Source organism: Protopterus annectens, chromosome 7.part0 (genome assembly GCF_019279795.1).
Source record: "Protopterus annectens isolate FY-2018-M chromosome 7.part0, PAN1.0, whole genome shotgun sequence".
Classification (NCBI taxonomy): Eukaryota; Metazoa; Chordata; order Ceratodontiformes; family Protopteridae; genus Protopterus; species Protopterus annectens.
Genome location: NC_056739.1, coordinates 1,737,366,055 through 1,737,378,165, shown reverse-complemented (window position 1 = coordinate 1,737,378,165; position 12,111 = coordinate 1,737,366,055). Strand labels below are relative to the sequence as shown.

The 12,111-nt window shown below is 37.6% G+C and overlaps 1 protein-coding gene across 3 annotated transcripts in view; it reads left to right on the top strand.

The window, feature by feature from the left end:
• PRC1 (protein regulator of cytokinesis 1) overlaps positions 1-12,111 on the top strand; it is a 2,137,226-nt gene that overhangs the window by 1,656,230 nt on the left and 468,885 nt on the right. For all 3 annotated transcript variants that reach the window (XM_044078279.1, XM_044078277.1, XM_044078278.1), the window contains exon 12: positions 11,714-11,824. In XM_044078279.1, the coding sequence (XP_043934214.1) occupies positions 11,714-11,824 (111 nt within the window). The remainder of the gene's footprint in view (positions 1-11,713; positions 11,825-12,111) is intronic.

Genomic DNA, 12,111 nt, shown 5'->3' with positions numbered 1-12,111 from the left:
TATGCAAGACGAGCTTACAAACTGCAAGCCTTATTTTCCAAACCCCCTTACTTAATTTTCCATAAGGATAGAGTTACATTTGGGACAAATCCATCCTTTCTTCCAAAGGTGGTCTCGGAGTCCAATATTAATCAGGCTATAGACTTGCCTGTCTTCTTTCCAAATTTTTCTAAAAAAGGTGAATATTGCTTACACCTGTTAGATGTTTACAGACAATTATGCTTCTATCTCAACAGAACTAAAGCATTTAGGAGATCAGAACAATTATTTGTCTCCTTCTCTGGCTCAACTTTGGGGAAATCTGTCTCCAATATCATCTTGTCAAAATGGTTGAGATTGTATTTATTTCATTTATAACAAAAAGAATCTAAAGCTTCCATTGCCGGTGAAGGCATATTCCACTACATCTATGGTTACCTCAGCTGTCTTCTATTCTAAAGCTTCCATGAGTGAAATATGCACAGCAGCAACATGGGCTACTCCGCATACCTTTATTACTCATTATAAATTGGATCTGGTCTCCAGGGGAAGAACCACATTTGGGTTCAATGGTTCTCAGGAATATCCTTCCATAGGACCACCCAGGATCTAAAGTAGCTGGAGACTCTGCCCCAGCAGTCAAGAATAGATGAAGACGATCGCATCAGATTAAGAAGTTATGTCTTACCATAATGTTCCATCTGTGTTGTTGTTGTTCTATTCTTGGCATCCATCCTCCTTCCCCCTCCTGTAGATTTCTGGTGGAGCAATCAGTTGTCCTGGTTTTTCTGTCAGGGTACTCCTTGGACATGGCTTCCTCATTTGAAATTAGTTTCCTTCTGTTTTATAATGTCGCAAACTCGATCCGAGGTAATGTAGAGAGGGGTGTTATGGGTAGACTATTAGCTCGAGAGTTTTTTTGGCTGGAGCGAGCTACATAAAGGCTGGATGGGTTCCGAAGAATGGAACTATAGCCTGTCAATCAAGAATAGATGAAGAATGACAACACAGATGCAACGCTATGCTAAGACATAACTTCTTTTTTCTTTAAGGCTTCTGGTGCAGTGAACCAAGAAATATAGTAGGCCTATACACTAATTTATGAAGCAAGGTATCTATCCTGTTTTCAGTTTTTCATGATATAATGTCAGGCATTTTCAGCTTTAAGACACATTTTGGGGTTGGGTGTCATCCTTCCTTCAGAAAAATAAAATGCTCAAATAACACGCTTCTGTGTCTGTTTACATGTTTATTTTTGTCATTATTTGTGTTGTATTACTCAAAGCAATAACCCCCAACAGGTTGTGTAGATAATGCCAGCCCAGGAATGTTCTGAGGCTGAATGCCACAGCCATTATTGGTCTTGGAGAATGAGCTATGTGCTAAATTGTTCTGCATTTGTTTATTCATAGGTTCATAGTTGTGTACTAGTCTAATGGCCCTGGAGCCTTTACAAGCCTAGCCCATAGGATTGTCCTGGCATTTGTATAGACCAGATTTACTGTTTGTTACTATAGATGTGGTGGACCTTTTCTCCGTCATTCCTTCTAGTGTAGGGTTGGCATGGATTGAAGAGGTCCTTTGGACATGCGTAGGCGTTACCAACAATGATGTAGTGATGGTTATGCATCTTTTGGAGATGGTATTGAAGTACAACTACGTATATTTTGATGGCGAATACTTCCAACAAATTTCGGGTGTCTCTATGGGAGCAAATTGTGCCCCGACCTATGCAGATATGGTCCTTTCTGCATGGGAAAGTAAATTTGTATTAGATTGTGAATATTCAAAGTATTGGATACACTACACCCGATTTCTTGATGATATTTGCATTTTTTGGACCGGACCAAGGGAAACAGTAGAAGAATTTGTTTTTTATCTTCATTCTACTACAGATTTCCTAAAATTCACGTATCAAATTTCACAACAAGAAGTAAATTATTTGGACGTAACTGTATACAAACATGGTAATAATTTTGGATCTAAAGTATACAGAAAACCATCTTTTGCAAATAGTTACCTTCACTATTCCAGTTCCCACCCAAAATTCCAAAAAAAGTCTATAGTTAAGGGACAGTTTGTCAGAGTATCTCGTATGACCTCGGAGGAAGAAATTTTCAACATCGAATGTGAAAATTTGAGTTCGATGTTTTTAGAAAGAGGATACCCTTTATCGCTAATAAAATCAGTTAGAGATGAGGTCAGCCTGGCTAGAAAATCTAGATTCTTTTCTATTCTAGGAAAGGCGACGGTTGATACATCTGTACAAAATAGGTCATCTACTACTTACCCTTCTAAATCCCCTTTGACTTTTGTTACTGCCTTTAGTCAGGATGCTGGGCATATTAGGTACATCATTGAGAAAGAAATGGAGAGTTTTCAGGATCTTACTGACTTGAAAAACCTCAAGGATATGACCTGTAATACAGTATACAAAAGAGGACGTAACATAAAAAATCTCTTGGAACAAAATTCACATTCAAGTAACCACAACCCTATGAGAAAGGGTACTTTTTGTTGTGGGCACTGTAAACAGTGCAAGTATGTCATCAATCAGGAACATCTTTATTTGGAAAGTAGGGATAGGAAGATCTACTCACAAAAGTACTACAATTGTAATTCGGCAGGACTGTATTTGTTGTCTGTAGGTCTTGTCCGGCATTTTATGTCGGCAAGACCGAAAGACAGCTCAAGAGACGTATATATGAACATCAATACGACATCCAGAGGCAGATAAATACTAATGCACTCTATAAGCATACTTTAGAGTGTCAGTCTGCCTTTTTCATGTTTTATGTTCTGGAACCAGAAAAAGGCTGTAGGGGGGGAAACTGGCAGGCTATATTGGCACATAGAGAGACACGCTGGCAAATTTTACTTGTTTCAAACAAAGCACCTGGCCTAAATGATCTCATTTCAATTATGCCTTACCTAAAGCTTAGAGCAGAAATATTGTGATTGTTTACAAGGTAGTCTCAAATGTATTTTAAGTTATTCAATAAACTAACATAGTTAAGTATGGTATTTGTTTATACAACATATCACAATACAAATAAACCATGGTTTAATATGATTTATTTAACATTATGTGATTAAATAATTAATGCTTAAATATTTTATTTAGTAGAATGAGTTTTTAAAAATGGTATATATAAAAATTTTATTATGTAATATTCATTGTATTTGGTGTTCTTTCAAGAACTTCTTTGTGTTGTGAAACATGCCTTTTATTATTGTATTGATATTTCTCAAGAAATATATTTTTAAGACTTAACAAGGAATCAATCAACATATTAATTAATTACATTAATTTATTTAAGACTATATAAGAATCAAGGAAATGTATTGCTCTTGTGATTGTATTCTGAAGAAGTTGCATGGGCAACGAAAACGTGATTTTACTTGTGAGACGTTAAAATAAACAGTCCTTTGTGCTTTCTACTGGCCTTGGATTCAAGTGCCTTATAGTAATTTGGCGTACCTCTTGTTGTTTCTTCCCACTTGTTGTTTCGTTGCAGTGGTTTGTTTGTTTTGCTGTTCATTTTGGGTATCTGATGTCTTTGGAAACAAGTTCGGGATCTTTTACAGCTGGTGCTTCCGGCACCAGAATGGAGGAAGGTGTATCGGCATCCGCCGACACACGCCAACTTACGGGCCAACTCACTTCGCTATCCAGCTTCTTACGCCGCTTAGTCAAGGTCTTCAGTCTGTTCTTTTGGAACAACGTGAACTGTTAAAAGTGTTGAAACCGCGGTCGGCGGGTTCAGGATCTACAGGTCTTGCCAAATCACAGTCTAGCTGTTTGGAAACTAATGACAATGCGGACATTAGCAACTTTCTTAGAACCCCAGCAGCATTTCGATCAATTGACGATGGTGCAGCAGGCAGCATTGGACATTCGGTTACGGAACCGGTTACACAACCCTCTTCCACTTTTTCTGAGTGGGTTAAACATCAGCCCACTTTTGAATTTCAACCAAACCACGAATACCTTGAAAACAGAACAGATTCTGGTATGACTTTCGCTGATAACATGCGGAACCTTGAGAATAAACTGTACAGGTACAAGACACTGCAGCTTGATAATTTATATCTGAATGAATGTTTACTTAAACAGATAGTACCTAAGGGTTTGCGTGTGCACAAATATCCAAACAATGTTGTGTTTGGGAGTGATTTTCATACCGAGCTTATCAAGGTTTTTGATGATTGTGGTTTTGGCATTGTCAAGGCTATTATAAAAAGAAATGAAGCTGACATTAATGTATTACAAACTGAGATTTTTAAACTTAATGAAAATATTACTATGGACTTAAAATTTACTATTGAGACTGAAAAATGCAAATATTATACTCTTAGAGCTAAGGTAGACCAACAGTGCAAAATTGTACTTAACCGTAAATACAAGAAGCTTAATAGAGATATTGTGGAATACCAGCAAGGTAGGCAATATCCCTATCCACCCAATTCGAGGGGTGGAGTTACACACCAGCCAGTGTATAGGGATACAAATAATACCCGCCATATACAGCCTCCCAGACAGGAATTTTCATCCCCTCCATTTTTACAGCCTTTTGATGAAGAGACAAATTCTGACCCTGGTTTTTTACCCAGGAGGTCAGAACGTCTTCGCCAGCAGAATCACAAACAACAGGATCAACAGCACTATCCAGCACCACGCTCTCCCCATTATGGCGAGAGACCCAACAGGGGCTGGGGGAGAGAACAGAATCAGGAATGGTAAAGGATAAGAATATTGAGATTTGTGCACTTGGTAATTTTTCTAAACACACTTTTAAGGGATACCATATTTATAACTACAGTCATGTAGTTATTAATGAACTTTGGTTTTCTTTATTGATGAAAGGTTTTAAGTTTGTACCAAGTCGTAGTTATAACATTATTAACACCATTTTAGATGTTAAACTTTTCATGCGCAAACTTAACCTCCAGTACATTTTTGGATCTGATAGCATGGCCCCCTGTTTGATGTTAAAAAAATCTAGTACCTTCAACCCCCCGTTGCATCCTCAAATAAGTAATCTGGAGAACAGGATTATTCAAACTATACGTGGCCAGGTGGGTAGGTCCAATAAGGAATCTAACCTTACACAGGCAGAAAATGACCTTCTTTATGATCTATGTTCTGACAATTCTGTGCGGATTATGCAACCGGATAAGGGGGGAGGTACAGTGGTCATGGATAAAATTTTGTATGAGGCAAAAATGTACACATTATTGAATGATATTACTAAGTATACCATTGTCTCCCTAAATGAAGTACACATGTCATACAAAAAGATTGACATGGCTATCAAGGACCTACTTGATCAAGAGGTCATTGAGCAGGATCTTTTTAACTTTCTTAGTAATTTACATCCAAAAGTTCCTACTATTTTTGGAGTGCCAAAAACTCACAAAAATGTTTTGGACCCCCCACTTAGACCCATAGTGGCTGCGCAAGGGTCTAAGACCCATAATCTTTCAAAATTTCTCGACTGGAAACTAAAGCAGTTATGGGGCAAGAAACAACATCTGTTGAAAGATTCATGGGAATTTCTACGAGGGGTCACTGTTGATTTGTATAGACCAGATTTACTGTTTGTTACTATAGATGTGGTGGACCTTTTCTCCGTCATTCCTTCTAGTGTAGGGTTGGCATGGATTGAAGAGGTCCTTTGGACATGCGTAGGCGTTACCAACAATGATGTAGTGATGGTTATGCATCTTTTGGAGATGGTATTGAAGTACAACTACGTATATTTTGATGGCGAATACTTCCAACAAATTTCGGGTGTCTCTATGGGAGCAAATTGTGCCCCGACCTATGCAGATATGGTCCTTTCTGCATGGGAAAGTAAATTTGTATTAGATTGTGAATATTCAAAGTATTGGATACACTACACCCGATTTCTTGATGATATTTGCATTTTTTGGACCGGACCAAGGGAAACAGTAGAAGAATTTGTTTTTTATCTTCATTCTACTACAGATTTCCTAAAATTCACGTATCAAATTTCACAACAAGAAGTAAATTATTTGGACGTAACTGTATACAAACATGGTAATAATTTTGGATCTAAAGTATACAGAAAACCATCTTTTGCAAATAGTTACCTTCACTATTCCAGTTCCCACCCAAAATTCCAAAAAAAGTCTATAGTTAAGGGACAGTTTGTCAGAGTATCTCGTATGACCTCGGAGGAAGAAATTTTCAACATCGAATGTGAAAATTTGAGTTCGATGTTTTTAGAAAGAGGATACCCTTTATCGCTAATAAAATCAGTTAGAGATGAGGTCAGCCTGGCTAGAAAATCTAGATTCTTTTCTATTCTAGGAAAGGCGACGGTTGATACATCTGTACAAAATAGGTCATCTACTACTTACCCTTCTAAATCCCCTTTGACTTTTGTTACTGCCTTTAGTCAGGATGCTGGGCATATTAGGTACATCATTGAGAAAGAAATGGAGAGTTTTCAGGATCTTACTGACTTGAAAAACCTCAAGGATATGACCTGTAATACAGTATACAAAAGAGGACGTAACATAAAAAATCTCTTGGAACAAAATTCACATTCAAGTAACCACAACCCTATGAGAAAGGGTACTTTTTGTTGTGGGCACTGTAAACAGTGCAAGTATGTCATCAATCAGGAACATCTTTATTTGGAAAGTAGGGATAGGAAGATCTACTCACAAAAGTACTACAATTGTAATTCGGCAGGACTCGTCTATTTGGCTGTCTGTAGGTCTTGTCCGGCATTTTATGTCGGCAAGACCGAAAGACAGCTCAAGAGACGTATATATGAACATCAATATGACATCCAGAGGCAGATAAATACTAATGCACTCTATAAGCATACTTTAGAGTGTCAGTCTGCCTTTTTCATGTTTTATGTTCTGGAATCCGTAGAAAAAGGCTGTAGGGGGGGAAACTGGCAGGCTATATTGGCACATAGAGAGACACGCTGGCAAATTTTACTTGTTTCAAACAAAGCACCTGGCCTAAATGATCTCATTTCAATTATGCCTTACCTAAAGCTTAGAGCAGAAATATTGTGATTGTTTACAAGGTAGTCTCAAATGTATTTTAAGTTATTCAATAAACTAACATAGTTAAGTATGGTATTTGTCTATACAACATATCACAATACAAATAAACCATGGTTTAATATGATTTATTTAACATTATGTGATTAAATAATTAATGCTTAAATATTTTATTTAGTAGAATGAGTTTTTAAAAATGGTATATATAAAAAATTTTTTATTATGTAATATTCATTGTATTTGGTGTTCTTTCAAGAACTTCTTTGTGTTGTGAAACATGCCTTTTATTATTGTATTGATATTTCTCAAGAAATATATTTTAAGACTTAACAAGGAATCAATCAACATATTAATTAATTACATTAATTTATTTAAGACTATATAAGAATCAAGGAAATGTATTGCTCTTGTGATTGTATTCTGAAGAAGTTGCATGGGCAACGAAAACGTGATTTTACTTGTGAGACGTTAAAATAAACCGTCCTTTGTGCTTTCTACTGGCCTTGGATTCGTTGTGCCTTATAGTAATTTGGCGTACCTCTTGTGGTTTCTTCCCACTTGTTGTTTCGTTGCAGTGGTTTGTTTGTTTTGCTGTTCATTTTGGATAACAAAAAGAATCTAAAGCTTCCATTGCCGGTGAAGGCATATTCCACTACATCTATGGTTACCTCAGCTGTCTTCTATTCTAAAGCTTCCATGAGTGAAATATGCACAGCAGCAACATGGGCTACTCCGCATACCTTTATTACTCATTATAAATTGGATCTGGTCTCCAGGGGAAGAACCACATTTGGGTTCAATGGTTCTCAGGAATATCCTTCCATAGGACCACCCAGGATCTAAAGTAGCTGGAGACTCTGCCCCAGCAGTCAAGAATAGATGAAGACGACGCATCAGATTAAGAAGTTATGTCTTACCATAATGTTCCATCTGTGTTGTTGTTGTTCTATTCTTGGCATCCATCCTCCTTCCCCCTCCTGTAGATTTCTGGTGGAGCAATCAGTTGTCCTGGTTTTTCTGTCAGGGTACTCCTTGGACATGGCTTCCTCATTTGAAATTAGTTTCCTTCTGTTTTATAATGTCAAACTCGATCCGAGGTAATGTAGAGAGGGTGTTATGGGTAGACTATTAGCTCGAGAGTTTTTGGCTGGAGCGAGCTACATAAAGGCTGGATGGGTTCCAAGAATGGAACTATAGCCTGTCAATCAAGAATAGATGAAGAATGACAACACAGATGCAACGCTATGCTAAGACATAACTTCTTTTTTCTTTAAGGCTTCTGGTGCAGTGAACCAAGAAATATAGTAGGCCTATACACTAATTTATGAAGCAAGGTATCTATCCTGTTTTCAGTTTTTCATGATATAATGTCAGGCATTTTCAGCTTTAAGACACATTTTGGGGTTGGGTGTCATCCTTCCTTCAGAAAAATAAAATGCTCAAATAACACGCTTCTGTGTCTGTTTACATGTTTATTTTTGTCATTATTTGTGTTGTATTACTCAAAGCAATAACCCCCAACAGGTTGTGTAGATAATGCCAGCCCAGGAATGTTCTGAGGCTGAATGCCACAGCCATTATTGGTCTTGGAGAATGAGCTATGTGCTAAATTGTTCTGCATTTGTTTATTCATAGGTTCATAGTTGTGTACTAGTCTAATGGCCCTGGAGCCTTTACAAGCCTAGCCCATAGGATTGTCCTGGCATCGTGCCATTTGACCGTAGTTCCTAGTGCGTCTGTCCATAGGATTACCCTGGCATCGTGCCACCCGACCTTAGTTCCTAGTGCCTCTGTCTATATAGGTATATTTTTTCTTAATATTTTTGATGAAAAACAGTTCTCTGCCTAATGTTTCAAACTTGCTTTAGTATAAGTAACTGTTGTTGCTGGAAGTATTTTACATCCCGAATATAAGTTTGGCAAGTATTTAATGTCTAGATACAACCACTCATATCACACACACACACACACACACACACACACACACACACACACACACACACACACACACACACACACACACACATTCTGAAGAAATACCTTTAAAAACACACACAATTACACGCAGTTAATAGTGACAGCTATTAGAAGTTTGATACTTCAGTACCTGTCAGTTGTACAGATTTATTGCCTAATTTTTTTGGTCTCTTCCTGATAAAATTTGTGGTTTGATGGCAAATCATTGGGAGTTGAAGCTACTAAATCACGAGTTACGGTTGAGTTTCAGACTTTCATATGCTTCAGAATATGCATGTTAACATAATTCCTGTTATTATGACAACTCTGATTTTATAAGAGCAATATTTAAAATCTGCCTCTATTCTTGAGCCTTTGTTCCCACATTATTTTAGGCTTTGTATGAATTTCTTGAGCTAAGAGGTTTGAAAGGTATGCATACCTCTTAACTGTAAATGACTTGCATCCACTACTCATCTGTCTCTCTCTCTCATAAGGACACACACTTCCACTTTCATGCATACAGATACCCATACCCTCGCACACGCAGACATAAACATAAGTGCACACACACTCACTTTTGTATTTTATTTATCCATTTGTTTTAGTTTTTCATTTACTAAACAACAAAAGTACTGCTTAGCAAGTATAAAATAATGTCTCTATCGATCTCACTGTCACTTTCATGCACGCATACACTCAAGAGTTTTCTATTTATTTAGTTTTTTGTTTGTTCTTTTAATTTTACACTCGCTAAACAGCAAAAGTGCTGCATAGCAAATGTAACATAATAGCAGCCGGTAGCTCCATTACAGTCTCAGCTCCACGGCAACTTAGTACGCTGCCATGAAGTGGCAGACTCGTTTTTTTAGTGGGCATTACCAGTATATTAACACCCTGCTGGAGAACATTCGTTCTCCAGTCAGAGTGGCAATGTACTTGGTCGCCCATTCTCTAAAAAAATAACTTAGTATGTGTCATGTTTCCATGCTTTACTGTTTAGCTTGTTAGTAGGAGATATAATATATTGTTTTAACATTTGGACATAATCTTCACTTAGTTTGCAGAGCCGTTTACTGCTTCCTTAGTACCTTTTATTACTATACTGGTTCAGTTTCCAATTTCCGAGTACAAAATAAAAAGAGAAAGTAATTAACTCAATGCATACTCTTAATTTCTGGCTTCCTGTAAGAGCCAGAGAGAGAGAGAGAGACACCGCAGTCCTATGGCTGTATAGATGCTTACCTGTTGGAAAAAATCATGTCGGTGACAGACATCTGCCTTTATCTAATTGCCATTCATATCATAACAGAATTGAAGCAGTGATCCTGTGCAAATGTTTATTACTGTGGTGAGTGTATTAACCCAGCTGTACTTTTTTGAGGTAGTCCTGAATCAGTTATTTCACTTTCTTGCTTTCTTTAAATCATAGAATAAGCAAAGGTAGATTCTCCACCCTGTTTCTTGCTCTCACTGTGTGTTGCTTTTCTGTTATTAAAATGGTCACTGATTACAGAAAGCTGAATCAGTGAATCATTATCTCTTTTAGAAGGTTGTGGATCTCTGTGGCAAGACCCTCTTTGTCAGCTATATTGTATACCGTTAGTAACTAGCTGAAAGATGTTTGATGCTGCCTGATGTCATTTCATTTAATTTTGGACAGTGACTGCTTAGGGTTCTTGTTTGTTTTGGGAACATGCTTAATACTGATGTTTGCTGTGCTATCACAGTCATCACTGCATACATTTACTGAGCACTGCCGTCAAGAAGTGCGCCATCATTTGATAGGACTTTGCCTGAGGGAATTTTAGTGCTTTCATTGAGGTGCTCTATCCCTTGCTACTCTGGCATTTTATCAATTCCTTCCTTGAACTGGCCTGCATGTCCTTGGGGATATCTTTGCTAGGAACCTTTAATAAAAGGTTTAACCTGTTGTCAAAAGCACCTCATTAATTGCCATATTGGCTAACCCCAAAGAGAGTCTTTACCCCCCCACCCCATACATATACTTTTGAAGGTTGTATGCATTGCTTTTGTAGTCACCATAGGTTAAGTATAACTGACCACCCTTTTTGTTACATTTCTCTTACCAGTCGTTAGTGGTTCTAACTAGGGAAAGACTGAAGAGAGTTGTGTATATCCCTTAACTTTGTTCCAGGGGCACTGGCTTGGACTGGTGATCGCTTGTCCACAAAAACATGGTTGGAGTCGTTTAAAAAAGCTCAGTAATAGTATTCCAAAGAGCATACCCCTCTGCAGATTACCCTTTTGTAGATGAACTGATAAAATGTATACTCAAATCGGTTATTTCAGAGACTCTGTACAACTATACCATTTGTGTGTCATTTAATATGAGAGTCTTTCCCATAATGAGTAGTTCAGTGTTTCCTACTACCTAGTAGTTTGCATGCGCATTTTGTCTTGAGTTGTAGGAGAATTTAGGGGATGCATGCCACTGGAGTGGAGGGAGGGGGTGCGCAGTAAGCTGTAGTGGTATTTTTTTCTTCTAAATGTTCGCATGCTAGACAGTTGAGGTCAAAGACAGTTGAAAATGTGATTTCTTTAATCAGTTTAACCTGTATGCTTAGTAGATGAACTGTTTCCACTAACAGTAGAATCTTATTCAGGTGCACTTTCCAATCATGGTTGTCTGTATTAATGCATGCTACCTTTGCATGTAAAATTTTCCACTTGCAAATACTCAGTGATTTTTATTTTTCCTCCTCAGCTAAATGCTACCTCTATCTCCAGTACCACTTCTAACAGCACGATGCGGTCTGCCTTCAGTGGGATGGTTTGTCATTCTCCAGTTTCCCGCCCTTTACCCTCTGGAGGCAAGGTCAGTCATTTCACTGCATGACATCTTGCTTTTACTAACTGGGAAAAATGTGCTAACATAGCTTTTATTACTGTATTATGATTGACCAGTTTAGAAAATTATAAATCATGTCACATGTGTATCACTCAATGTTACAGAAACCTTCTAAATGACAATGTTTTTCTACTGAGAATGTGGAGACTTGCTGATATTTACACTGAGAATTTTTTGTGGGGGATTGTATAACAAGGAGTGTTGCCTTAGTAAGTTTTTTGTTTCTGGTAAATTTTGTATCAATAATCTTTTTT